The sequence below is a fragment of the Mustela nigripes genome, chromosome 14 (genome assembly GCF_022355385.1).
Source record: "Mustela nigripes isolate SB6536 chromosome 14, MUSNIG.SB6536, whole genome shotgun sequence".
NCBI lineage: Eukaryota > Metazoa > Chordata > Mammalia > Carnivora > Mustelidae > Mustela > Mustela nigripes.
Window position 1 is genome coordinate 13194117 of NC_081570.1, and position 27891 is coordinate 13222007.

General features: G+C 55.3%; 1 protein-coding gene across 2 annotated transcripts in view; it reads right to left on the bottom strand.

Annotated features, from left to right (window-relative positions):
- The window catches only part of IFFO2 (intermediate filament family orphan 2), a 43985-nt gene extending 22509 nt beyond the window's left edge, over positions 1 to 21476 (bottom strand). For both annotated transcript variants that reach the window (XM_059376415.1, XM_059376414.1), the window contains exon 1: positions 20303 to 21476. In XM_059376415.1, the coding sequence (XP_059232398.1) occupies positions 20303 to 20967 (665 nt within the window). In that variant the 5' untranslated portion in view covers positions 20968 to 21476. The remainder of the gene's footprint in view (positions 1 to 20302) is intronic.
- Between the last annotated feature and the right edge of the window lie 6415 nt (positions 21477 to 27891).

Below are 27891 nucleotides of genomic sequence, written 5' to 3' on the forward strand. Positions count from 1 at the left end.
AACTTTAAAAACACAAGAACACCTGCTCTCTCTCTCTGTTTGCTTTAGGTTGCATGTGTATTTCACAACAATTACACAGAAATAAAAAGAAATCAGATAAATGAAACAAAACAATTAAAACCACACCCAGTCCCCTCTTCCCCGAGAGAATCACCTTCACATAGGTGGCATGTCCTTCCCTGTGCCTTCTTATGAAAGCTTATCTTTCACAAGTGAAACCAGGATCAGACTGACGTGGCATTCAAGCATGGTTTTTCCACTTAATATACACCAAGCATCCTTCTGAGCAGGTCACATGGCAGGAGGCCATGACCCTACTGATCTAACGGGTCCTGCACTGTCATTCCCAAGTCCTAACAATCTGAGCAACGCCGAGAAGAACACCTTGGTGTACACGTATCTGTATATCTGTCCAGTTATCTGGGCGGAGTGAGTGGCTGGATCAAGGGGGGACTGAGAAAAGGCTTGTGTGCCCCTCTAAAGCGCCGTGTGTGACAAGGCTGAACTCATGAGGGGCTTGGCAATTACTGGAGCCTGGATAGCTGATTGGGGAGCCAAGGAAGAGGAGGGTCCCTGGGTCCCCATCCTAGTCCCTGCAGCAGTACAGTTTTATGCCTCAGTTTCCCAATTAATCAAAAGGCTGGTGGGGGGAGACCCCGCCATAAACATTGCCCTTCCTTACCCTCATTGGGGTGGCATTCTGCAACCCCCCAGGAGCAACACACTGGGCGATCAGGTTCATCTGAGAAATGGACTCGACCCCTCTCTTCCAAAAGGGTAGAGGTTTTCCGCCCAGTGTGTGATAAGCCCCGGAGCAAGCGTCCTTAGGCCAACATGGGGCAAGATAAAACAGCAACCCCCGCGGCACCCCAGTGTGCCCCCAGGGTGCCAACCCGCCTCACACTAGCAACGCCTTTGCACATGCTGTACTCGCTGCCTGGAAGGCTCTGTTCTACATGCCGCCTTTGTCATCTCTCTCCTCCTCATCTTATACCAATGTCAGGACCTAGCTTATATACCTCCTACTCCAGGAAGCCTTCCCTGACTCTGGTCAAGGTCAAGTACCCTACCTCTGTACTCCAAAAGCCCCAGTCACTTGCTACTCAAGTAGTCTCCCTATTTGACTCTCACAAGATCAGGCCAGTCTCTGGCTCCCAGCAGCAACTCTAGAGCCCAGCAGAGCCTGGAACCATAGGCACCAAAAAATGTTTTCTGGATAAAGGGTGCATTGAAGGCCAACTCCAGGGCCTTTCTTGGGACCCCCAGTCTGGAGTCAGCGCAGCACTGATTCACTGTGTGGCCTTGGGCATGACCTCCCTGCCTTCCCCTCCCTATCAGCCTCAGTTTCCCCAACCTCCACAGTCCCGGCCAGCTCTGCTCCTGTCCTCCAAGGATGCTCTTCTCCCACCTGGTCACCTGGGCCTACCTCCTGTGAGGCAGATGACAGGAAGGTGAGCTCACAGCTCTCCAGCCCCAGGACCTTGCCTTTCTGCTCGGGCCTGGCCGAGCCCCTAGAAATGCCCCCCCAACCCCCACATCCCTCCCCAGCATCAGGTACTCGGAGCAGCTCTCTGATGCTGGGGCTCTAGCTGTTGCTAGAGTCCTGAAGCCAGCAGGGGTTCCAGGCACCCAGGCCGAAAAGCAGGAGGCCCAGGGGCTCTGAGCCCAGGAGGCCGGGGAGGCCCCACCCAGAGCTATGTTTACAGCTTGGAAGAAAAACAGCAACCCCTGATGCTATTTTGGAACCCTAATGTGCACTCTGGGTCTCCCGTTGTTTATTCCAAGTGACTGTGCCGCCCCGCAGGTAAGCGCGAGGCACTGTGGGTCTGCCACTCCGTGTAATCGCCCCATCAAAGCCACATCACTCACTGGGAGGGTTTGTGCGCCTGGAGCAGCCCTGGGCCCGCGGCCTCGGAGAACAAGTCATCCTTAACATCTGCGACCTACACAAATAAAAGGCTGAAGCCAAGGAGGGCCCACTGGACAGGAGCTGGCATGCACCCCACCTTGGATTTAAACCAAGCCTCTGCAGCCTTAAGCAAGTCCCCTCCTCAGGCCTCGGTCTACTCATCCATGAAATGGTGGAGAACGACCACCATCTGGGTTATAAGAGGGCAGACAAGCATGTGTACAAAAACAACAACAACAACCATAAAAACCTCCAAACGTGGGACCCCAGGATGTTAGAAGGGGATGCTCTGAAGTCTAGCCATTAGTCCACGGGAAGTCTGAAGCTCAGGGGGTGAAATGACAAGCCCAAGGTCACACACCCCGGCAGCAGCAGAGCAGGAACCAGAACCCAGAGCCCGGAGGCTTCCTGCCTCACTGCAGTAAGGGGTGGAAGACACTCCTGAGCAGTCGCCAGGGAGGAAGGAGGGAAGAGTGACACCGACCCAGGAAGCTAATTACACGCAGGGCTTGTGAAACTGAGGATGGGCAGGGACAGACACTGCCTGTGCACACAGCATCCTAATTGTCACAGCTGGCCGGGGAGGCTGCAAGCATGGCCGGACAGGTGATTAGTGTGCCCTCGTCTGCACCCAGAGAGGGATTAGTGACTAAACACAGCTCGAGGGGACACACTCATTGCTTAATACCAGCCTCCTGTCGTCAGGCGGGCTCAGCCAGTGGGGAAGACACTGGGACACTGCACACGCATGCACACACACACACACGCACAGTGTCCCTCTTGCCCATGCAGGGGGCAAGGGCACCCCTCTCAGAGGACAGAGAGGTCAGCTCCCCCAAGGATAGAGGGGAAAGAAATGGAGCAGACACCCAGAGAACCCCCATGACAGTAAAGCCTCTGACAGAGAACTTACTAGAGCCTCTAGTGTCTGCTGATAGGGAAACTGAGGCTCACAGAGAAGAGGTGGGTTGTCCAAGGCCACATAATCAAAACAGCCCACGGCATGAAGGGGTAGTTCACGATGGACACTAGGAACTCCTTCAGTCCTGGCGACGGGCTTAGGATGTGGGTGCTCATTAATCTGCCCGTTTTATAGATAAGGAAACCGAGGCCCAGGGAGGGGAAGCGACTTGTGCAAATTCACAGAGTTCGAACCCAGGCAGTCTGGCTCCAGCCCCCAAGCTCATGAAACCAGGTTCACCTGCTTCTGCTGACCTGATGGCGTGGCAAATGCTGGGGGACAACACGGTTTCTCCCGTCCCAAAGCCTGGGCTCCTCCCTCTGCACCAGCTGGCCTCATAACAGAAGGGAGATGGTCAGAAAGTATGTATCTCGGTCTCCCAGGGGTCAGAATGGACCCGGAGTTGCATCACCTGCAAACCCCAAGGGCAAAGTGCTGAGGCTTCCATGCTGACCTGCCAGGCCGGGCCCAGCCTGGCCCTGACCATGTAGCCCCAGAAGTTCCCACAGGACTGGCTCAGCCTCCAGAGCCCGTCGATGGACAGGAAGTCCTTTAGAGACCAGAGATCCTCCAAAGGGGGTAAAAGGGGTCCCCCCAAGCATTGCTCAGATCCTGCCAGGTGGCCTGCCAAGGAGGAAGCAGAGGGTCACCAGCCCCAGTCCGGCCAGGGAACCAGCCCGGCTTCTCTTCTCAGCTCAAAGCCAACTGGGGCCTCTCTGCTCCCTGGACTTGGCCCCTCCCTCCCAGCCACATAACCCCTGGCCCAGACTGAGCCAGAAGCCAAAAAGGAGATGGTCCAAGACAGAGGGACAAGAAGGAGCAGGCTGGGGGAGGGGACGAGGCCCTTATCTCAAAACTCCTGGACATCAGACAGACTAGACTCAGCCACGTCTAAGCTGGCGACCTAGTAAAGGGAGCTCTACCTCTCTGAGCCTCGGTTTCCTCATCTGAGAAATGGAGCCAGCAACAATTCCTCCCTCCCGGCTTGTGGGACTGGTACAAGCCGGTGAACACCAACCGTCATCTTAGTGAGCGGGCCCCACTTCCGGCAGCTGGGAGGGTGGCTCCAGGCCCAGGGTCCGAGGCTTGGCTGGGACGTGCTATCCTTCCCCGCAGACAGTTCATCCTCTGGGTTCCCCACCCTCACCCTGGGATGGGGGCGCTGTCCGGTATCCAGACGCTCTAAGTGCCCGGCAGACAGTAGGTACTCAACTGGTATTTACTGGATGAATCTGCTTGGGAGCTGGAGGCATGGGGTAGAGCAGCGAGAGGGCCCGGGTGCGAGTCCTGCCTCTCATTCTGCACTGACACGCCGTGTGACCCTGGCCCAGCACCTCTCTGGACCTAGCTGCACAAGGAAGCCCTGACCACCCGGGGAGCTCGGGTTTTCCCTCCTCTTGCCTCTGGGAAACCCGTGGGCCAGCCACCCCTGGGGCAGCCTGCCCAGAGGTGGGCCCTTTCCCAGCAGGCCTGGCTTCTTAGAGACAGACTGCCACGTGCATGCCCACCCCTGCCAGCCCACAAAGGCAGCAGGCGGCTTCCTCCGGGTGACTTTGCCTGGGGACAGATGGAACACCGTGTGGCGTCTGTCAAGCCAGATGGCCTGGTCGGCCTGAGGGGCCAGGACACCAGCTGGGTGTCCAGCCCCAGCAGGCAGAGCTGCTTAACCCCTTCTAGTCCCAGCCGTAGGAGTCAGTGTCCCCTTGGCAACTTAGTCACTGTTGTACACCCGGGCCTCCCGCCCTCCAGCCCTGGAGCTGAGCAGCCTCCCTGGGGCCAAACGGGAGTCAGGGAGGCAGTGGGGTGAGAGGGAGCTATGAGACAGGTGGGAGTGGGGGAGGAGCCGCCTCGGGGCCCCGAAGGCAGCCCCGGACCGCCAGGAATGTGCCAACCCAAAGGGCAAGCAGGGGAGGGCACTGATTTCCTGGCCAGGGCGCCAAAGGGAGTTGTGCGAAGCCAGCCGCTCTGCTTCCAGGACACCCATGTGGGGCAGGGACTGCCAGGCCAGAAGGCCACCAGCCACCTTTACTGGGCCAGGAAAGCCACTCCCCAGCCCAAACCCCAGAATCAGGACTGCCTTGGCAAAGAGGAGACCCCACCAGGCTGGCTGAATGGTCCTAGGTGTTGCTCAGCCTCTTTGGGCCTCCGTTTCCCCATCAAGAAAGGGCCACTTCCAGCTCCAAGGGTTCCATGACTCCAGAAGAAGGCATGTGCCACCCTCCTGGGAACTGATGGGATCTCAAAGGGACCAGATCGTTCCTACCCCAAGAGCGTGCCCTAAGAAGTGTGCATGAGTCAGGAGGGATTTTAGGAGGGAAAAGCATAAGCTTAGGGGTTCAGAGGGGAGTGGTGCTGTCTTCCCCAGGCAGTGGATGCCCACCCATTCCCCTACTCTGTGAAAGGCCAAACAGGGGGATGCCTCAAATGGGATTATGGCCAGAGACAAGGAAGCATTTTCCAATGGAGAGAGCCACAAGGCACGTCCAGGGAAAGACTCTGGAATGCCCTCCCCAAGCAGTAAGATCTCTAGGCAGGATTTGCAAAGGTCCCAACCTCAAAGAGAAGGAGGAACAGGTGCCTTCTGGAGATCCCTGGGCATAGCAAGCTGGTGTCCACAAAGAGAAGTAAAGCAGGGCGTCAGAGGCTCTGCACTCGGGGACCCAGCCAATCTGGTGTTCCAGACAGGCTGTCATCTCGGGGCGCAGCACAGCCACACTCAGCTCCAGCCGGCGACCAGCACACTGACCCAGCAGGCATCTTTGGGTGTCTTTCAGGACACAGGCAGCAAGGGACTCCAGCAAAGCCCAAGAACACATCAAAATAGGCGGGTAGGCAGGGCTGGGCAAGAGAGCTGCTGGCCAGGAGTGGAACCTCAGCCGGGCAGGGAGATGAGAACATGGGGTCGGGGGGACACCAGCCTGGCCGTGAGACCTAGCTTTTCCACCAAGTTGCTGTGCAACCTTGGGCAAGTCACTGCCCGTCTCTGAAATGTGTGCTGGGGGAGAAACAAAACATCTGTTAGGACTCTTGCAGCTCTGACTTCACAGTCATTTGGCAAACTGGGTAGGAACGAGAGTCTGCCTTCCTGGTCCATGTAGCATCATGACGGGGGTCCAAGCACAGGGCCTGAGCACAGGGCCTGAGCACAGGGGCCCCGCAAACAGATGGATGGATGGGTAGATGGATGGATGGCCAAGTGGGGTAATTCCCAAAAAAGGAAGAGCAGAAGGTCCTAGGCGTCCCCTAGGATGATTCCTTACACTTGCCCACAAGGTCTCCTTGGATCGTTTTCCCACAACGACCCATCCTCCAGCCACCAATCCCCTTCTCTGTCTTACACGAACACACGCTCCAAGCACAGTGGCCCAGCTCTGAGTCCCGGGGACAGAAGCTCTAGACCCCTAAAGCCATGAGACTCCTCTGCTCCAGCCAACCCCCAGGGCATCTTGGCTCTCTGAAGTGCACTCTCAGAGCTGGGTTTGAAATAAGATGCAACAGCGTTGGACCCCAGGGGTGATCCTTGAAACCCAAGAGAGGCCCAAGTTCCCACGCCCGCTCTGCCGCTTTCTAGCTATTACAAGCAGCAGGCCACTCCAGCTGCCAAGACTTGGCGCCCTCATCTGTACAATGGGCACGACCACAGCCACCCTTCAAGAGTGCTGTGATCTCAAGAGAACGCATCCGTGAAGTTTGGAACCATACTGGGCACAAGAGATGCTCCTGGGAAACCAGGCGAGGAGCGTTCTGGGATAATGAGATCCCGGCTTCGTTCTTGGAGGCACCGAGGATGAGCCACGCCTCCCAGCGCTTCTCTGTCTGGGCCCCGCAATCCCTTCCGTCTCCTTTCCCACCTTGGGGGGTGATGTGCCTGGGCTCAAACCAGGCAGAAGCTACAAAGCAGCCTTTGTCTCAGACGAAACTCTATACCAGTGGCCCTGACGTCACCCCTGGAACAACAATGCTAACACGGCCTTCGACGTCACCTCTCTGCCAAGGTCTGAGAGCGCAGGCTTCACCCACAAGGCCCTACAGAGGCCATCTGTGGGCTGGATCAGAACCCAGAAGCCATCCTCCCGTGGCATTACAGAGTTCCAGAAGCAAGAACAGCTGCCCCCTCCCCCACTGCTGAGTGGCCAGGGAGGCCTCAAGTCCCTGTCTCCCAGCTCCTCCATCTCAGCCCAGGGGCCCGGGGCTTGGGGGGGTGGGAGGGGACGTGCAGCCCATTGCCCAGCCTGGAAGACTGAGCCTGTGAGAGTGGCGGGAAATAGTCCGGAAGAACCTGCCAGACTCAGGTTCAAATTCCAGCTCCGCCCTTGCTTCATGGCGAGACCTCAGGCCAGGGATGTGACCTCCTGAGGCTGCCTCCACATCCACACAAGGAGTCTGGGACGGAGAGGGCCCCTCCTCTGGGTGGCAGGAAGAGCGACACACTCTCCCACCCAACGGGGCCCCTGGGGCCCAACGGGGCTCCAGGCAACACACTCTGCTGGGCGGCTTTGAATGCTAGGTCCTGCCCTACCGGTGACCCTGTGCTGACAGTCTGCTGGGGAAAAGAGGGCATGTGACCTCCTCCTTGCTGGTCAGCTTTGCTGGGGAAAGGAAGCGCCCTGAACACAAAGGGCCAGGCTGTAGCCAGAAGCGGGAGGGAGGGGGCAGTTCTTACTTACGGGGTCCGGGACAGAAGGGACAGAGCAATTACAGCCAGGAGGTCAAAACCTGGCATGCACTATTTTGCTGAACCTTCATTACGACCTTGTGAGTTCAGGATATTATCCCCATTTTACAGATGAGAGATCCGAGGCTCAGGGTGGTCTCAGATCAGAGTCGGGGCTCCCACCCAGGTGAAAGCCTGTGGATTTATTATGCCTTAAGGCACAGAAAGGAACAGCCTAGGAGTTGGGGGTCCCCTGAACTTGCCACCAGGCAAATCCTGGCTCAATCCAGGCTGAACTAGGGCCTCAGTTTCCCCAGCTTGGATAAGCCGTGGTGGTTTGAGTGTCAGTATTTTCTTTGAAGACAAGTGTAAAACCAGTGGCAACAGAATATTAAGACTCTCCGTACAGATCGGCGCAAACACAAAAAGTACTACTTACTGACCACATCCCCAGAGCGCAGAGCTCCATGGGGTTGTGGGACCCGGCTTTCCGGTTCACACAACTCCAGCTCGGGAGGCAAAGTTCTCCCACTTTTCCACGTCAGGGCCCACCCCGGAGGAAGGAGGATGGGAATGACCCTCCTGGGGCGAGGCTTACTGACAGCCCTTGGGGGCAGGGGGGTCTCGTCATCCCATTTATACAAGAGGAAACTGAGGCACAGAGAAATGACACAGTGGAGCACATGGTGGCAGACAGGGCCAGTCAGGCAGTCAGTCAACTCCCCAAGACCACCGGGCTGAGGCCAGGGAAGTGCCTTTTGTTCTAAGGAGACAAGCCCAGGCTGCTCTCTGATGTCTCCTCCACATGCTCACCTGCCCTGGGACCTGCATGCTGGCTCAGGGGCGGGGCTCAGCCTCCACGGACACCGCCTCACAGGCTCTGAGGCTTCTTCACCCGGAGAGCCTCAGCCTCCAAGTTTTCAAAAGCCCTCCTCAAATGCCCTTCAGACCCGGGAAGGATCCCTTAGCTCAGGGTTTCAAAGGAAACCCGACTCTGCTGTGTGACCTCAAGAGAGCCGCTTTCCTTCTCTGGGCCTCAGTTTTCTCATCTGAAAGTGGTCACAGGTACGTGCGTGGGAGTGGAGAGAAAACTAGAAAACACTGAGGGACAGACTCTCAGAAGGTCTTTTTCCAAAGACAAAGGCACATCTACTCATCGGCCTGGAGGCAGGGGGACAGACGGACAGACTGACCTCAGAGAACAGCTCACACCGTCTGGGCCCACTGGGGGGTAAGATGAAGTCACAGGCCTGAGGGAGCCGGGACACGCAGGGTGGGCAGGCCTGGGAGGCACAGCGAGCAGCCTAGTCCCCCGGCCCCCATGTCTCTGCCTGTGTCTAATCCCAGGCTCATCTTTGAAGGGGGCTGGGAGCTGGAGGCTGAGGTCTCCCATGACCAGTGTTGACTTCCAAGAGGCAACAGCTATCCCTTTCAGCAGAGAGCCTCTCCTGCCCCCCTACTATGATATACGAGGGTTAGTACAAAAGGACTGGGGTGGCCAAAGGCAGGGTCCTGACCCCAAGGGCTCCAAGTCTGCAGGGTGCAGGCCGAGGCTCCCGGACACGCGCCCGCGCACACACAGGCTCACAAAGCCCCAGCATCAGACAAAGAGCCCCCCACAGAGGCCTGGCATCGGGTGGCCCAGGGACAGGAACAGGACGCCCCTCACAGCCCTCCCCTGCCTCACACAGGGGATGGGGAGGTGAGAACCAGCCACAGTAAATGAAGGCCAAAGCAAGAAAGAAGGGAAAGGGGGAGAGGAGAGAGGAGGAGAGGCAGCAAAATGGAGCAAAGAGCACCAGGAAGGGCGGGCGGAGTTAGGGAAGACAAGAAGGGGAAGAAGAATGGACGGGCGGGCGAGGTCCTGCCTGAGCAGCAGGGTCTGGACTGCGCACTGGCATGGCGACCTCACTTCCAGGCCTTCGCACAAGCTGTTCTCTACACCTGGAGCCCCCTTCCCTTTTCTTCCACTCTTGCTAGACCTCCAAAACCCAACTCAGGTGACAGCTCCTCCAGGAAGGCTTCCTTGACTGGCCCAAAGCTGGCTCAGGCACTTTTCACAATCCCTGGGTTTCAAGCACTGCAGGGTCCCACCCAGAGCTTCAGGGCTGTGGTCTGACTTTGCCACCAGCTTTCCCCAAAGCTATTCCCGTCAGTCGTCAGTCTCCCCCATCGCCGCCCAGCACGGCCTTCTGCCCATTACCGCAGCAGGCCAGGGGCGCAAAGGAGGCGCGGCCGGGCCCTGGGAAGATGTGCCGACCCTGCCCCGAGAGGAGCCTGTCTGCCGGGGAATTTCACAAGGTCCACTTAGACCAGCGGCTCTTCCCCTCCCCCAAGACGGCAAACAGGCGGCAGCAAGCCAAGTCCCGTCTTAAATAACCCAAGTAATAAAAATGGCCAGTTAAGAGCACGGAAGGCAGTGTCTCCACTGCGGGGGCGTCTCCTCATCGAGCAGCAGATGAGTGGGGGGCTGTGTGAACGGGCACATCCCCAAGTCAGAGCACGCAGGCCGGAGTGCACTGAGCCAGCATCTCAGAGAGAACTCAGAGACAGCCCTCCCCCAGTGCAGCCGTGGGGTGGGGGAGGCGGGCTCCTGCCCAAGCCGGGGTCCAAAGGCCATTCAACCCGACCCCGCACCCTTGCTCCTCTCCCCAGAACCCCTAGTCTCGTTTATTTATTTTTTTTTAAAAGATTTTATTTATTTATCAGAGAGAGAGTGGGGGAGAGAGTGAGCACAGGCAGACAGAATGGCAGGCAGAGGCAGAGGGAGAAGCAGGCTCCCTGCTGAGCAAGGAGCCCGATGTGGGACTCGATCCCAGGACGCTGGGATCATGACCTGAGCCGAAGGCAGCTGCTTAACCAACTGAGCCACCCAGGCGTCCCCCTAGTCTCGTTTAATAACCACAATGGCAGCTGCCAGCACCGCCGTCCCATTCACTCTTCCTGCTGCCCACGCCCCTTTCTCCGAGAAGTAAATGACTCTCTAAGTTCACGCAGCTGAGAAGCAGCAGAAACACTCTTCAACTTCCTCCCTTCCGCGCTTCCAACTTGCACACGAATGCTCTGCTCTAAGCCGGCGAGTTCTGCAGGTTGCTTTTTTTTTTTCTTTTTTTTCTTTTTTTTTTTTTTTTTTAAGATTTTATTTAGTTATTTGACAGACAGAGATCACAAGCAGGCAGAGAAACAGGCAGAGGGAGAGGAGGAAGCAGGCTCCCCGCTGAGCAGAGAGCCCAATGTGGGGCTCGATCCCAGGACCCTGGGATCATGACCTGAGCCGAAGGCAGAGGCTTTAACCCACTAAGCCACCCAGGTGCCCCAGTTCTGCAGGTTTCTGTCCAACATCCCAGCACACAGCTAGTCCCGGGACCCAGGGGCCATAGGAAGGTAAAGGCAAGAGGAGGACGGGAAAGGCTTCAAGGAGCCCCAGGCTGCAAGGGAAGCTGGGGAGGAGGCAGCCGTGTGCGTAGGCAGGACCCAGGCTTTTAATCCTTTCGACCCCAAGGGCAACCACTTGATAGTTTATAAAGTGCTTCCACAGACATCGCTTCATTTAATCTTGCAAATAGCTCCGTGAGGTCAGAGGTACTAACCCCACTTCACAGAAGTGAAAACTGAGGCTCAGAGTGCAGCCGCTGTGTGCAGTGGGTGTGCCCCTTGCTGGGATACAGCATAAAAGGCTCAATCCGGGGCCTGACTTCCTAAATGAAACCTCCGCTTCCCACCTGCTAGCTGCCTCTGGGATCAGTTCTGTCCATGTCTCTCTGGCTCCGTTTCATTCTCTAAAACGGGCTAAGGACAGCACCCAACTCACAGGTTATTAGGAGATTAAGTGAATCAAACGTCCCTAAACGGCTTTCAATGCGGCCTGACAAAGAGTAAATGCTAATTAAATATTTGTTTCATTAATTAATTAATATTTATTGTGGCCTTATTGTGCACAGGAACCATCTGAGCTGGTACCTGTCACATCTGCCTGTGTCCCCAGACTCGGGGCTCCTCAGGGCAGGGCCTATGTCTGCTCTACCCCGCTGCCCAGCAAGGGACCTGGCTCGCAGCGCCTGCCCAGCCACTGCTGGGAGAACAGAGCCTCCGCTTCTCAGCCGTCCATACCCAGCAGGCTCAGCTTCCCCAACAAGAGGCACAGAATGACTGTAACAAGTTCACAAGTTGCCTGTGCTGAGACAAGCTTCCGGAACCAATCAAAAGCACAGGTTTGCGAGACCCAACCCCAAGGCAGAGGCCAGTTACCTTCCAGTCACCAGAAGGGTCATTGCTCTCTCTCCTGCTTATAGCAGCTCATGAGAACCCCTGGCTGCTGCCTTGGACAGGATTAGGTGCCGGGCATGATCAAAGGAGCCTTAACTTAGAATCTGAGACCTTCATCCAGTCCTGGCTTTGCTGTGTGACTCAGAGCAAGTTACTTTCCTGCTCTGAGCCTCAGTTTTCATCTGCACAGTTGGCACAACTGCTAGACAGGTGATAATCCATGCTCCCCAGCCTCCCCTCCCCCATCCCTCCCCCCTGCCAGGCCCACCAGCTACATTGTGCCGGCCTCTCTGGCTGATCAGGAGCTCCCCGCAACCCACAGTCCAGTTCCCACCAGGATCACCTCCAGGGAGGGGGGGGGCGGTGCTGGACCGCCCTCTCTGGTGGCCCAGGAGGCTCACCTGCCTGCCGTTGCCAGTGACTCACTGGTTTCTCAAGAAATAATTACTGTCAAGTGACAGCAGGAAGTCTTCCCAGTGGAGCAGCCGCCCCCTGTTCTGCCACCTGCGGTGGCAATATTGTGACAGACGCCGGGGACACCCCATGCCTCAGCCTGCCTCCTCACCCCGGACCAACCTGCAGCAGCCCTTGGGTGACATGGAACCTGGCCAGCCTGTCCCCGCTAGGAAGAACACTGAACTTGGGGTCTAGAGACCCACCATGCACTTGCCACCAAGATCCGGGGCAGAGGTCTTCTGCCTCTCAGAACCTCTCCCCTTGGCTCAGTTGAGCTTCCAACTCTTGGTTTCCGCTCCGGTCATGATCTCAGGATCTCATCAGAGATCGAGCCCTGTGTCAGGCCCTATGCTGAGCGTGGAGTCTGCTTGTCCCTCTCCCTCTGCTCCTCTTCCTCCTCTCTCTAATGAACAAAAGATCTTTAAAAAGGAGAAAAAAGAACCTCTCACCTGTAAAATGGGCATAATTCCCACCCCTTGGGGTTGTCTGTTAATTAAATCTCACTTAAAGAAGTCATCACAGAGCCCAGAGCATAGTAGTTACTCAATCAGTGGCGGCTATTAAGTCATTATGATTTATTTTTAAACCTTTTTCAAAAGGCTTTCACACCATTACTTCAGGCGATTTTTATAGCAACCCTGGGAAGCAGAACTCATAAGGAAACGCAGCCCCATTTTACAGAATGACAAACTGAGGTACAAAAGATTGTATGGTGCATGGATTCCAGACCACTCCGATGAAGTTATAGAGAGAACAGGAGTCCCAGGGCACAGGCCGATCTTCCCACCACGCCCATTCCCAGGGGGGCAACCAGAAGCTCAGATCCTACCTAGGACCAAGGCCTAGACTCCACAGGGCTCTAGCTGCCCCGTGCCACCAGCCAGAGGCACTTGCCAGGTTTACTGCTGGGTGACAACAACCATCTCTTGTACCAGGAACCAGGGTAAGTAACCACATCTTGCCCAGCAAGCTGAAGGTCCCGACCCCACTGGAGGCGGGAAGGTATTGCTCTGGCGGTCAGGCAGCAGCGTCAGAAATCTTCACCAGCCGCTCCTCCTCTGGCCCCGAATCCTCTAAGCACCTCACAGCCAGCAATGCCCAGAGGCGACATGACACCCCGATGCCACTGGCAAAGGCACAGCCCACCCTCCCTCCTGCTTCCAGCCTGGTTCCTGACTTCTGCCCACTTCACAAAGCCAGTCCCCCTGACCCCTTAGGGTACCTGCATCACAGCGCATCTGCCCTATAAATCTCTTTTAGAACTTCCCCATTTATGAGCTGCACGACCCCATTTACCCTGCCCGTGACTCTGGGATACCAATGAGGAAACGCAGACCCAGAGAGGCAAAGTGGCTAACGCAGTCTGGCTCAGCTTTTAATGCCCATGCCAGGACCCCAGGTAATGGGTGTTATTCAAATTTGTTAAAACTGATGTGTGTGGTGGGGGGACCAAAGCTCGGGTCTCCTGACTCCAAATGTCCATCACCTGCGTCGTGTGGTTCCCAGCCGCCCTGGGGACGTAGCGGCACGCGCAGTTGCCAGACACAGCGCCCTCCCTCACTGTGAAATGCTAGCTCAGCATGGACCCTGGCCAGGCCTGGGCTGGGCTCTGCCAGTACGGCGACCCGGAGCCGGCCCCCACAAGCTTACAGTCGGTGGGGGAGCAGACATCCCAGGCCCCTGAGATTCACAGTGTGCGCTGCCGTGACGGGAGAGGCGGTGGGCGCTCAGGGACGCCTGATGCTGGGTGGATCCTGGTGCTGGGCAGAGGGGATGATGGCATCTCTTCCCTGCCCCAGGCCTTCAGGCCTCCGTGACATGAGAAATCAACAGAACACCAGCCTGGCTTCACCTCCCCGATGTGATCAAAAGCCAGGACTCCCAATGCAAAGTCCACAGCCCGCGGTATCACTGACACACAGAGCAGTTTAAATCAATTCCCCTGGAAGTCGTCGCATCTCCTTGCAGCAAAGAGCATGTTCAGATTCTGGATCTACCCTTCTGTGTCCTTCAAATACTGACACGTGTGGGGAGACAGGCCACGGGCCTAGAGGGGCTGAGACCCTGTGAGCCCGGGTGTGCATGTGCACGTGTGTGCGCACGCCCGCGTGCAATGGCTGGGGGGGACACAGGCCCCGCATCCGGTGGCCAAGGCCAAAGCCCCGCCTCACATTCCTCAGGGAAGGAATCTTCAGCGTCAGCTGTCTCCCAGCTTCCTGCTTCTCTTTCTTTTCTGGGACCTCATTCCCCAGCCTCTGACTTGAGGCTCGGAAAATCCCTCCCAAATATGTCCCCAAAGAGAGTGCCAGCACAGCCAAGAGACTCTGGGACACTGAGGAGCTGGATGGAGGGGGTTTGTGTGTTTCTTTCAACGGAGGTTGGAAGAAAGGGCGGGGGGCGGGGGTGGCCAGAGATTTCCGGAGGCACAAATCAACCGCTAAGAGTAGGAAGAACACCCTCCTTAGACGCCGGACAAAGAAGTAGCCCTTTTTCCCTCCGCCCCCAACACCATGTCTGGCGCCTTCCACGGCACAGAGAGAGCAGCGACGTGTCCTGAAATGGATGTGTGGGGTAGTCCAGCGCAGTGCCAGGAAATCCCTATAAAATGAAGGCAACAAACATTGTGGGGGGCCAGAGAGGGGACCCACTGGAGCCTACCAAGCCCCAGGTGCCTTAGCACAGGACCTCCTTCATTCCTCCCTGACTCCTAGGGGAACAATGCTATTCCCCCTCTGTTACAGAAAGTGGTGGCTCCGGCGGCTCAGAGAGGTTAAGCAATTGCCCGCAGTCACACAGAGTAGCAGAGCCGGGATGTGAACCCTTTCCCCCCATCCCAGGCTGCCTCCCTGAAAAATCAGAAACAAAGAATCCGTATTGGTGACAGCTTCAGAGATAACAGAAGTGGCAGGGAATGAAGCCTTGCGACCAGCTTTCCGGGGCAATCTTCTGGCTCTGGAGCACTCAGGGGCCAGCACACACCTGCTCAAGGGCCTCCCAGGGCGTGATGAGGAAAGGCAGGGGACACTCCAGCTGGCTTACCCACCAGCCCATTTTGGAGCCTTTCATTCAGGCTGCCAGCCCAGCCCCTTCCGGCTCATGATCAGAAATAGCTGGGACAGAAGTCCCTCCCATCCCTGAAAGTTGCTTTTTAAAAAATGCTTAAAGGCAGACACACAAAAAGGTAGAGGAAACTCTACCAAACCCCAGCAGAGGCCGGATGACATGAGCATCCCCTCAGAGTCGTGGAGAAAGATTCCAACAGCAGGCAAGGTCTTCCCAACTTGGCTTTGTGGGTCAGCTCCCTCCGGGCCTCAGTTTCCCCATCTTAAAAATGAAAGTAACTCAGCTGAATCAGCATTTTCTCTCTCTCTCTTTTATTTTCTTCTAAGCTGTAGAACTCTGTTTTCCAATGGAAGCTTCCCCAGAAAACCAATCTGGCAGGCATGGAAATAGAGCTGCTATGGTTGATGGGGGCCAGATCCCAGGTGCTCAGCACCCCCCACTCACTGTCCCCAGAATTGCCCCCAACGCACCCAGCTCTGGATCCCGTGGCTCTAAAGGGCCCGTCTGGGAACCATCAGGCTAAATGATCACTGTGGTCTCTCCTGGCTCTCAAGCAAAGCTCCGATCACCCAACCACCCCAACCACGGGGGAGAAACAAAGCAATCCCTTCATGCTAACTTGAGTCAGGGGCACAGACACTTGGCAACCTGCAGAGGGAGGGAGAGAAACCCAGACAGTTCCAAACCACGCTGGGCCTGGGGGAGGAGAGGGGAAGAACTGCCAGTCTGTGAGACAGGAAGAACAGCCCTGGCCCGGACCCCTTTGAGTCACAGACCAAAGTATAGGGCAAGTTGGGAGGGGTCACCAAAAGGAACCCCCTCCCGTAAAAGGTGGAGGACCTAAGGCTCAGAGAGGGTAGCAGCTGGCCTGAGGTCACACAGCACCTAGTAGCAAAGCCTGACCTGGAGTCATGGTCTCTGAGAAGCAATGCAGAGAAATCCCCCCTAGTTTAAAGTTCAGACAGACTCAGCAGGAATCTCCAGGGGAAAGCCCCCAGCTTGCAAACTCGGAGTAGGACATTTTGGTGGCACTGGGTGGTGACAGGGCAGAGATGTTTGTTTTGGTTTCCAAATCAATGCATGACAACCTTGTCCACGGTACAGTTTGGGCAACCACAGTTCCCTCATGGTAAAGAGCTCAGCGCTGGTTGGCCAGAGGGGAAACCCAAGCCGTAGCGAACAGAGCCCAGGGCCCAGGGCCCAGGCACCCCAGGCCAGGAGCTCTGGTTTGGGTCGGTGTTTCCAAAGCATGGCTCCCATATCACTCGAGGCCCCTGAGACGATGTGAGGTGGCACAAATGACTCTTTGCATTTAAATTCTACAGACTGCAGAGGTGAACCAATAAACTATGGTTTGTCTGCACAGCGGAAAATTGTTCACGAGTCTAAAGGAATGTACTATTGAAACATACTATGACGTGGTTGAACCTACAAAACATCATCTAGGTGTAAGAAGCCAGACACAGAAGACTATAAATGATACAACGACACTGACTTGGAGTGTCCAGAAAAGGTGAATCTATAGAAACCGAAAGCACATCAGTGTTGCCTGGGCTGGGGTGAGAAGGGGGATTCACTGCAAATGGGCATGAAGGCTCTTTTTAGGATGATGCAATTTTTCTACAACTCGGTTGTGGTAATGGTTGCACAACTCTGCATTTACTAAAAAAAAAAAAAAAAAAAAATCACTGAATAGTGAGCTTAAGAGGATTTTATGATGTGCAAATTACACCTCAAGAAAGCTGGTGAAGAATGTTTTTCTTAAGTCAAAATAATGATGGTGGTGGTCCATGGTTCTGGCCGCAGATCCTAGAGGAGGAACCCAAATGCCTCCAGCTTGGAGAACACAGAGTTACACGCACCAGGCACATGTACTCTGCAGAAGCAAGTGGGGGTGTCTGAGGCTGTGACCTCCAGGTAGACGGGAGGAAACCCTAGAACCTTTCCCTTCCGGGCACAGGTCCCCTCCACTGGTCACTGCCTGCGGCTCCGTGCTAGACAGCCCCAAAGCATCTAATGCCTTCGGTGGCCCAAGCAAACACCGTGGTCCCATCCCTTAGACAGTGACTTCTCTCATGGCCAAGGGACCAGAAGCGGACTGGGAGCTCAAAGTCAAGATTATATTTTGACAATGCTGGAAAGACCTTTTGAGATAATCTAGTCTGGCGACTTTTAAATTTTTTCTTTTAAGGTGTTGAGATGCCTGACCTCCTCCCGAAAGCAAATTCTCGTGAGAAACCCAAATACAGAAAGAAGTAAAAACAGAATGTTATGGGTTTACGTTCACACTAGAAGTTCACATACAGAACAGTTAGTTACCTATTCTGAGTCCCATCAATGAAGCTGATGAGGCTATTTTGGTTCATTAACATTTAGAACTGGGACCACAGATGACAGTACCATATTCTATTTAATCCTATCTCCAGCTTTGGCTGCAGAGTTTCATGAAAATCCTGACTCACACAGATAAGTAGCTACAAATGGGAACGGTTTTTAGCGGTTTGCTCTGCAATCTCAGAGTACGCTTCAGACAAACAGAGAAAGGCAGGCGGGTGGCTTTAACTTGAGGCCAACTACTAACAAGTTAACAATTAACCATGAGTTGACATGAAGAACTTAAAAGTGAGCACATTTTTTATAACCATATTAACACTGCAATATAATTTAAAATATTAAGTCTTGGGGCATCTGGGTGGCTCAGTGGGTTAAAGCCTCTGCCTTCAGCTCAAGTCATGATCTCAAGGTCCTGGGATGGAGCTCTGCATCAGGCTCTCTGCTCAGCAGGGAGCCTGCTTCCCCCTCCCTCTCTGCCTGCCACTCTGCCTACTTGTGATCTCTATCTGTCAAAAAAATAAATAAAATCTTTTTAAAAAATATTAAGTCTTACATAACAGTCCAGGAAACCCAAGACCATCTCCAAGGCAGCCTGGGGCTTCCAGGAGCACGGTGCTAGGCCACTCACCCCTCACTACACAGAAAGGGGAAACTGAGTCCCGAAGAAGGGAGTATATTTGCTTTGGACAAATCCAACTTGAGCCCTGAATCAACTCCGGAAAAGAGGCACCTCCCCAGCTCACCAAAAAAAAATGGAGGAAGAGAAGGCGCTCACACAGCCCCAGGGGACAGGAGGACAGGCACCCACACTCCACCTGCCCCAGCAGTGCCCATCTCATTCCAGGCCAGCGCCAGAAGCTGACATCACACCCCACACCCTGGATGCAACTTGAACAGAACGTTGCTCAACGCCAACCTATCTCCCTCTGAGATTGGGCACGGTTTTTCCATCTCCTTAGTAGCCACGTCCAAAAAGCACACACAATAAAACAAACACAGCACAAGCCTGAGGCATGACGACACAATCAACAGTGGGACACAGAAGGGCCCATCCCTCCGTGTTTCACCATCGAGAACAGTGCCTGCTCCCCTACCCCACCCCAAGGAAGCTGCCCACAGAGGCAGAGGTAGCCTCCCCCTGGCCGTGGCGGGGCATGAATCCATTCTCAAGTCCTCAAGAGAAGATGGCCTGGGAGAGGGGCTCGTCCCCAGCGCAGTGAAAGACCTCCCCACGGAAAGCCAGGCCCTACATGAGAGACCCGAGACTCCCAGGACCTCTGGTCCATGCTGGCCTAACAAAGCCTATTGTCTTTAATAACATCAACTGATTACTTTATCCCTTCCAAAAAGCATCACCAACCTCTTCTCCCCTTCTGCAACTGGGGGTAGATTTTATTCTTCCTATCTGTCTAAGGAGCAAATAGGTTTCCAAATGGTCCCACTATCTCCCTGGCAGGTGCTAGAGGAGACCCATGCCCCTGAACAGACCTCTGGGCTCAATGTTAGCATCAGGACTCAAGGAGTGGAAGGAAAGAGCCTTCTCACAACACCCTCCAAGCCCTAGAGTTTGGAGCCAAAGCTCCCAATGTAGAGTTGCCCATGCTAGGACAGCACAGGGCGCTGCCCCCACCCAGGCCTGTGAGGCTACAGAGAGACCCCTCTCTTCTTATTGGAAAGCTGAGCCATTAGTCCTGTCAGCCGGACTGTGCGCAGGAAGCAATGTCAGTTTCCCAGCAGGGGACACGGGACCCAGCAAGAATGTGCAGGCCGGGCCTGTAGGTAGTCTTCCCCGCACACTAGCCAGGGATGGTGGTCTGGGTCCAAACAACGTCCAGTCTTCGGCCCAAGGTTCTCTCCTCCTGCAGGCCTTTAGGGCTGCATCTGTTGGCACTCAAAGCCATGACAGTAGGGGGTGAGGAGAAGAGGGGTGAAGAGAGGGGTTTTTCAAAGCTTGTGGCCAGTCCAATGGTAGTCTGGTTATCCAGACCCAAAAAATAGACCTTGCAGAGCTGGAGCAACATGGCAGACTCTGACCCCAGTGGATTTGCCCATTTTCAAACACATGATCTCATTTAATTTAAGGGACCAAAAAAAAAAAAAAAAAAAAGGCCAGTGGGTTGGTGAAGAGTTTTTTTCTTTTCACCCATGGAGGGAGGGGAGCCCGCCTCCTACATCCTTGGGGAAATACCTGCAGCGGGAGACAAACTAGCCAAAAGTCGTTCAACTCACTAGTTCAAATCCTGGTTTTGCCACTATCAGCAAAGCCCCTTTTGGCAAGCCCCTCGCGTCGCTGTGCCTCAGTTTCCTCATCTACAAAATGGGGATAAGAATGCCTTACGCTCTGCGTTGGTGTGAGGATTAAATGAGATGACATAAAACACCAGTGGTCATTATGCCACCTAGAAAACAACCGGCCCCGACCAATGACTGCACCGACGTGTCCCCTACGGTAGTCAGCACCCGCCCCCATCCTTGGAACTAGTAAGTGAGTTTTCCATGCGTGTGTAAGGCCCTATGCAAACACAGCTTCCAGCCCACCTGCTAGGACCAGCTGGCCGCCCCCAGCCCCTCCCGAACGCACGCATTCCGCCGCCTCCTGGACCTGGACGCCCCCTCCCCGGGAGCTGCGGGGTGGGGGGAAGGGCAGGTCCCCACTCACCTCCGCTTGTACTCGTCGCGCTCGCGCTTCACCTTGGCCAGCACGTTGTAGAGCGCGCGTATCTCAGGCGTGATGGTGTCGATCTGCACGCCCACGCCGTCGGGGTGCACCCACGACACGCCGGGGCCCTGCACCGTCTCCACGCCGCCGCCGCCCGTGCGCCGCACCTGCGTGTAGCTCCAGATGGTCCCGGGCAGGCGGCCGTAGTGCTGCGGGTGCGAGCCGCCGCCGGGGGGCAGGCCGCCCAGGGCAACGGTGTTGGCGTTGGCGCCCGCCGCCGCGCCGCTGCCGCTGCCGTGCCCCGCGCCGGGCGCTGGCGGCCGCAGCAGCTCGGGCCCGGTCTGCACGGCCTGCTCTCGGGAGAAGGTCTTGTAGCGCAGCCGCCGCTCGCGCTCGCTCTGCTGCTGCTCCAGCTGCTTCTCCAGCAGCCGGTTGCGCCGCTCCAGCTCGTGCACCTTGGCCAGGAAGCAGCGGAAGCGCACGTTGAGCCCCTTCAGGAGGTGGATGTTGGAGCCCAGGTCGTCCCGCAGCGCCGCCGTCACCGGCGACGGCCCCGGCCCGGCCCCGCCGCCGCCGCCGCCCCCGCCGGGGCAGCTCCCGCCGCCGCCGCCGGGCGGGCAGCCGAAGGCCAAGGCCATCTCCCCGAACAGGAGCGAGTTCACCATGCGCCGGCTGCGCGGCTCAGGGCCCCGGGCCCGCGGCTCCAGGTGCGGCTCCAGCTCCGGGCAGGGCTCCCGGCGCTGCCGGGCCAGGGCGGGCGCGGGCTCCAGCGCGGCCGGCGGGCGGGCGGTTCCAGATGCGCGCCAGATGCGGCCTCCGCAGCTACGGCGGGCCGGACCGCCCCCCGGATGTGGGCGCCGAGGCGAGGGACGGGACTCGGGCCGCGGTGGAGGCCACGAAGGCTGCGTGAGGTGGCGAGGGTCGTGGGTCCCAGCTCCCCGGCTGTCAGAGACGCTGTGGTGGGGCCGCGGCAGCCGCACGCAGAGGACTCTCGGCCGGCACTGCCCCTCTGCGGCGGGCCCCGCCCACTGCAGACACAGGCCCCGCCCCCGCCCTTGCCCCGCCCATCCCACCTCCCTCTGCGGTGCTCCGAGAGCCCGAGGCCCCGCCCCTTCGGCCCGCAGCGCCGGGCCCCGCCCACTCCGCTCTCCGCCGCTTTTCTGGACTGGGTAGAGCGGCTGTCTGCAGCTCTGGCTCCGCCCAGCTCCCGCCTGGACCACGCCCTCTCCCGCGCCGGGTCCTGCCGCCAGGCTCTAGTCGGATTCTTTGCCTGGAGACGCGGACCGCAGAGCGGCACCAGGTCCGCGGTTAGCTGGAACCGCCGCAGAGCCAGCCCGGCCCCTTAAAGGAGCCGGCAGCCTGAGCAGCGCACGTTTCCCCGTTAGGGCGCCCCTTCCCCCCACGTCCTCTAACCAGGAGGCTCCTCTTCTCTCCCTTTCCCACCCCTATCCCCCCGGCCCTAAATTCCCAAGGCGTGTCCTGGAAGGGCTGGGGGGCCATAGCGTCCGAAGGTGCATCCGCAACCCACCCCCACTCCAACCTGGGGCGGCCTAGATCGACCTTCCCAGGATAACGCAGCGCTTCCGCCGGCACGTCCCCCACGTGGTGGACCCGGGCAGGCTCCTCCACCGCTTGCCCCCACAGATCGGCGCGAGCCTGTAGTCCCGAGATCGGCTCCGGCACTGCCGATCCCTCTGGTCTCCCAGCCCACCGCGGCTCGGCGCCGAGTGGGGGGTGGGGGAGGGGGAAGGCAGAGCGAAGACCCTCCAGGAATATGACACCAGGGCAGCTGCGGCTCCCGGCCTTGAATGACCACCTCCCCACCACTGCACACTCACACACTAAGATGCAGGGGACCCCACAGCTGGGGTACATTTCATCCAACCACTTAGGGGGCAGCATGCGGGCGGAACCAGCCTGGGGGGCGGAGCCAACCCAAGAATTCAATCATTCATTCCTTCATTCAATCTTTTCGGATCTACCACCCTAAAGACCAAGTTCTCCAGGAACTTGAATCAACTTGCAAATATCTATCATTGTCTTCTTAATGATCATAAGAGCTCCAGTTACTGAGCAATTCCTGTATGTCAGGTGCCATACATTTATTATCCCCATTTCACAGAGCAGGTCAGTGAGACCAGAGGAGCAACAAACCATCCCAAAGCACATGCTCTAACCCGCAATCCCACACTGCCGGCCTCCTGTGCATTTTCCCATTTGATCCTCTCCATAAACCTCAGAGGGGAGGTGACCCACACCTTTGAAAGCCTGTGGCTTGCACTGTGCATACTTAATCAGACATGCGGCATGTTCCGGATTCTTCCAGCTGCATTTTTTGAATTGCAATTTAATTTTGTCGTATTAACTTTTGTGTTTTGCCTCATGTGTAAGTTTGAGGGCAGGTACCGTGTCTTACAGGGACAATGGTTTGGTGTTCTCAGTGACAAAAGAGACACAAAAGGAGACTTGGGCTTGCTCTGGGATGAGGTTGTGGCTGTTGTGTTCATCTCCTGCTTTTGATTTAGTCACAAGAGCAAATCCTTCCCGTGTTTCCTTCCCTCAACCACAGCTCCATGCTCCCTGCCAAAATGGGCTCACCTTTACAACACTCAGCACCGAAACTCACCTGTCTCATAACCTTCCTCTGCTTTGCCCAACCCAGTGTGGTCACTGTTCTCCACTCTTTGTTCCCTCAGCTCTTGGTGATTTTGTTTATCTGACCAAAAGAATCAAAACCCCCTTTGCCTTAAAGCAAGACTTCCGGGACTCCCTGCTCGAACAAGTTCGAGGATGGAATTTATAACACTGAGATGGACAAAAGTTATATCTTTATTTTCACTTATCTCTAAATGGTATTTAGCATCGCCTTTGATCATGAGTGCAGGCAACCAGTAAAAGACCCTGTAATTTTGTCACTAATAGAAATCAAAGATATTTTCCTATCAATAACTACAGAGACTGTAGATATCTCAAAATACCATTTAAGCTACCACAACTCTGAAATTAAGATCATATTAGACTCACCACTAAATCTTATTTAATGTGTTAGTAAGAAGCACCTATATCACAAACTTTTTTAAATATTTTGATAGATGTATTTCAGTAAAAATTGTTTCTACTGCAATCCTAACGCCTTTTTTTTTTTTTTTAATTATTCTGCAAAGAGGTCCACAGGCTTCACCAGACACCTAAGGGGCCTGTGGGACAGAAAGGGTTAAGAAGTCACACACCTGGCCCCTTCAGCCTGGTTCCAGGGAGGATATGTCCTACCCAGCAGTATTGCCAGGAGTTGGTGTGGGGAGGTGGGGAGCCAGGGAGCATCCAGCCCTGTCCTGGGCATTGGAGAGATTCAGACATTCCATGAGCATTCATTCATTACTTGAGGGCTTGCTTCAGCACAGACCCTGCGCTAATAGAAGGCAAGAGTTTAAGGAGTCCTGGGAGAGCTAATGAAGACAACCGAAAAGATGCTCCTGAAGTGAGGGGTTGGGGGGCGGGGGGGACAAGAAGGGACACCTGGCCTGGACGAGGTGACCGGGCAGAGACCAGAAGATCTAAAGGAAATGGAGGAAGTAGTACCCAGGCTGAACGGAATTTCCATCGGAACCATAGAAATAAGATATATACAAACAAAATGGCTAGAAAATAGTGCTGTGGTCACATAGGAGCAAATATGTTGTGTATCTTGCTCTTTGTGGGTAAGATAAGAGGGGAGGCTAACCTAATGTCCCTCTTCTAATCAGGTAACCAACCATCTTCATTTGCTCAGGACCAAGGGTTCCCCCTTGATGCAGGGTTTTCAGTGCTAAAGCCAGAAAGTTCCAGGCCCACCAAGACAAACCCATGGAGCTCTGGAGACTTCTGAGGCCAGTCCAGAGAGGGGTAGGAACTAGCCCCAGGTCACCCAGAAAATTGGTGTCAAAGCTTGGTCTCGAATTTTGGTCCCACTACCCAGCCAATGTTCGGTCCTACCCCGAGCTGCTCAGGGAGATCCATGTTTCCATCCCCTGGACACCCACACCTCCTCCATCTGTCATCCAAAGGGAGCACAGGTGGGTCCTCACTGGATGGGGGGAATCACTCACACAGACAAAGGAATATCCCCAAGAGGAATGCCAGCCTCCCTCCACCTGCTGAACATGGGTTTTTTCATCAGTGAAAAGGGCATAACTTCACCCATGAGTCCATTTTTATATCCTCTGCCTGCCGTCACGGCCATGCTGCCTGCTCTGGCAAAGGGCTGGGGACACATGGTAGTTCTCAATAAATGATTGCTGAATGAATGACTAAAAAAATTAGTGAATGGACAGGGGCACCTGGGTGGCTCAGTGGGTTAAAGCCTCTGCCTTCATCTCAAGTCATGATCCCAGGGTCCTGGGATAGAGCCCCGCATCGGGCTCTCTGCTCCGCGGGGAGCCCGCTTCCTCCTCTCTCTCTGCCTGCCTCTCTGCCTACTTGTGATCTCTGTCTGTCAAATATATAAATAAAATCTTTAAAAAAAAAAAAAAGAATTAGTGAATGGACAAACAACCTCATTCTCTCGAACCCACTCCCCTGCCGTTTCCCCTGGTAACCACCCCTCAGCCTGCAGGTGCCAAACTTATGCATAACACCTCTGCCCTCCCAGAATCTTCCAGATCCGGGGTGGAGGGCTTCCTTTAGGCTCCATTAGCACCAGGCCTACCTGCCCCATGACAGCCCCAGGTACCCTCTCTTGTCACTGCTGGCGTTTTCATCCGCATCTTTACCCCATCCCCATCCCAACCTTCCAACACTTGCTAGACCAACTTACATAATTCACTCGTTCAGTGGATTTCAGTAAATGGACCAGGTGGTGCCACTATCACTATAAATCCGTTTTTGGAATGTTTCATCTCTCCCAATAACATCCCTAGTGCTCATCTACTGTTATCCCCGGTGTCTACGCCCTGTCCCACAGGCCCCTTGGGCATCTGTCTCTATGGATTGGCCTTTTCTGGTCATTTCACATAAACGGAGTCCTACAATACGTGGTCTTTTGTGTCTTACTTCTAACCCTGAGCATCACGTTTTCGCCATGTTGTAGCATTCGTGGATGATCACTCCTCGTTACTGACAACCTCTTTTTAGACTTTGATGGTCTGGATCCTTCACTACCTCATTTACACTTCTGTACTTCAGTTCCTCCACTGGAAATAGGACCAAGTGAGAATATCTCCCTCGCAAAATTAAATGAGCTAATACACGTAAAATGGGCATGTAGTCAATGCTCAATAAATATCAGCTATTAGGGGTGCCTGGGTGGCTCAGTGGGTTAAAGCTTCTGCCTTCGGCTCAGGTCATGATCCCAGGGTCCTGGGATAGAGCCCCGCATCGGGCTTTCTGCTCAGTGGGGAGCCTTACTGCCTACTTGTCATCTCTGTCTGTCAAATAAATAAAATCTTTTTTAAAAAATCAGCTATTAGCACCATTAATTTTTTTTTCCATTCTTTTGCTTATGCGCCTGCAGAAAGCCCACAAATATATAAAGAGGTAGGGGGAATGAGCATCTCCCACCATCCCATACCCAGGGACCCTCTCTGGCATCTCACGTCAGTGCTGCTGCCAGGGAGAAGAAACTGCTCCCTCTCCCCTGTGTCCTCCTCCCCTGACACCCCCTTCCCCCGCAGCTGCAGCTTCTAGAACATTCCCATTCTGTTTCTTCCTGGTAAAAGGAAAGAGAGCAGTAAAATGTGATGGCACCAACGAAAGGGAATGGCTGCGAGCTCTGTGTGATGCTGCAGGTGAAAATTAATTCTTTCAGCAGCACAGGCAAATTCTTGAGATGTCCTGTCTCTCCTCCCAGAAAACAATAATGACAACAACAGCCAAAAAAAAAAAAAAAAAAAAAAAAAAAGAAGAGGAAGAAGAAGTAGTCTTGGCAGAAGGGTGACTTTGGCTGTGCCCACAGCGGCAGCACATTGCCAGGCCTCATCCCTCCTGGGCACCTCCGGGCTTATAAGCGGCTTAAGCTGCATGTTGTTTCAACAATTATTCTGGGTGGGTTTGCCTTCCTCGAAAAGGGCGTGGGTTTCATCTCCGTCAGGCGCCAGGGTGTCCCACTGGCTGCCCTGACGGCGCTGATCTTGGTCAGCAGCCTTGGGGGAGCCCCGGGTGCTTCCAGAACCTTCTCCAGACCTGTCTCATGAAGGCCAGCCTGGACGGCACTGTATAATCTCCCTGCATGACAGTGAGGGGAGGAGGATAGGATCCAGAACCAGGCTCCATCCATTGACCGTGTGACTGTGGGCAAGTCACTCAGCTGCTCTCTGCCTCAGTTTCCCCTTCTGTAAAATGGGAGGGGGGTCGTTGGTGAGGTTACTATGGGCTCAAAGCGGTGTCTGGCACTTATAAGTGTGAGCTATCACGAGCCAACATTCCTTGAACCCCCACCAGGCACCATTCTAGGTGTTGATCTGAGTTTCTTGTAACATGAAATCAAGGCAAGCGTGGGGGAGGCCTGACTATCACCATGCTGCTTCACCAAGGGGGAGCCGTGACTTTGGGGGGTCCTCGCTTTCAGGCTCTACTGACTGACTCCCACGTGACAGACATCTGTCGAGCATCTCCTTTATCCTGTTACCAAAACTCCATGTGTTAAAGATTCTTCTTACAGATGGGGAAACTGAGACTTTACTGGGGGCTGGGGCGTGAAGGAGCTACCCAAGAAGACAATTCATGTGTGTTGCGCTTTGAACCCAGCTTTGAACTCCAAGACCTGCCCATGTCACTCTGGCTAGAGCGCCCTCCTCAACAACTCAAAGGAGGAACGCGCCAGTGTAGACCAGAACGGTGAGCTATTGCGGGGATTTCGGTCATTCTCTTCCTCAGTGGAAACCTTCCAATGAACGGAAAGAGGTATAGCGAATGGAGGTCCAGGGGCATCATCAAATCAGCCCAGAGCAAGATGAGAAGCAACACCATGCTCTCCTGCCTCTGGGCCTTTGCATATGCTGGTTGCTCCTCCAGGAGCACAGTTCCCCTTTCCTACCGGCCAGCTCTTACTTACCTTTCTGATCTTAGTTTGGTAATACCTCTCCTTCTTCATCTGCTGTCTCATTTTGACACTGCAAGGAGGTTTACCTTACGTTCAATAACGAAACAAATGTGGCATGTCTGGCCCAGTGCATTTCTTCACGTGTGCACCCCCAGTGGACCCGTCCCCCTAGATCATTGCCCACACACCCGAAGACCCCCAAAGGGAAATCAGATTCTCACTTTTCTCCCCAGGATGCCCTGCCAGCCTCGCGTCTGTGGACTCACTCAGCACGTTTTGGGCTGCTCTTGCTGGGTCTTGTCTGCGTGAGCTCTACCCGTGGAGCTCCGTGTAGCACGTTGTTCTCACCCTTTGCTGTATACGTAGTCTGGGGTCTGGGCTTTTCCCTGGTTATTTATCCTTTCCACCGCGGGTGGACATCTGGGTGGTTTGCAGCTGGGGGCCTTTCGGGATAAAACTGTATGTACTCTCTCATATATGTCTTTTGGTGAACGTGAGCTCTTGTTCCTCCGGGGAATAAGGCCGGGGACAGGACGGCTGTGCCACAGGGCGTGTGCGTGTTCAGGATTCATAC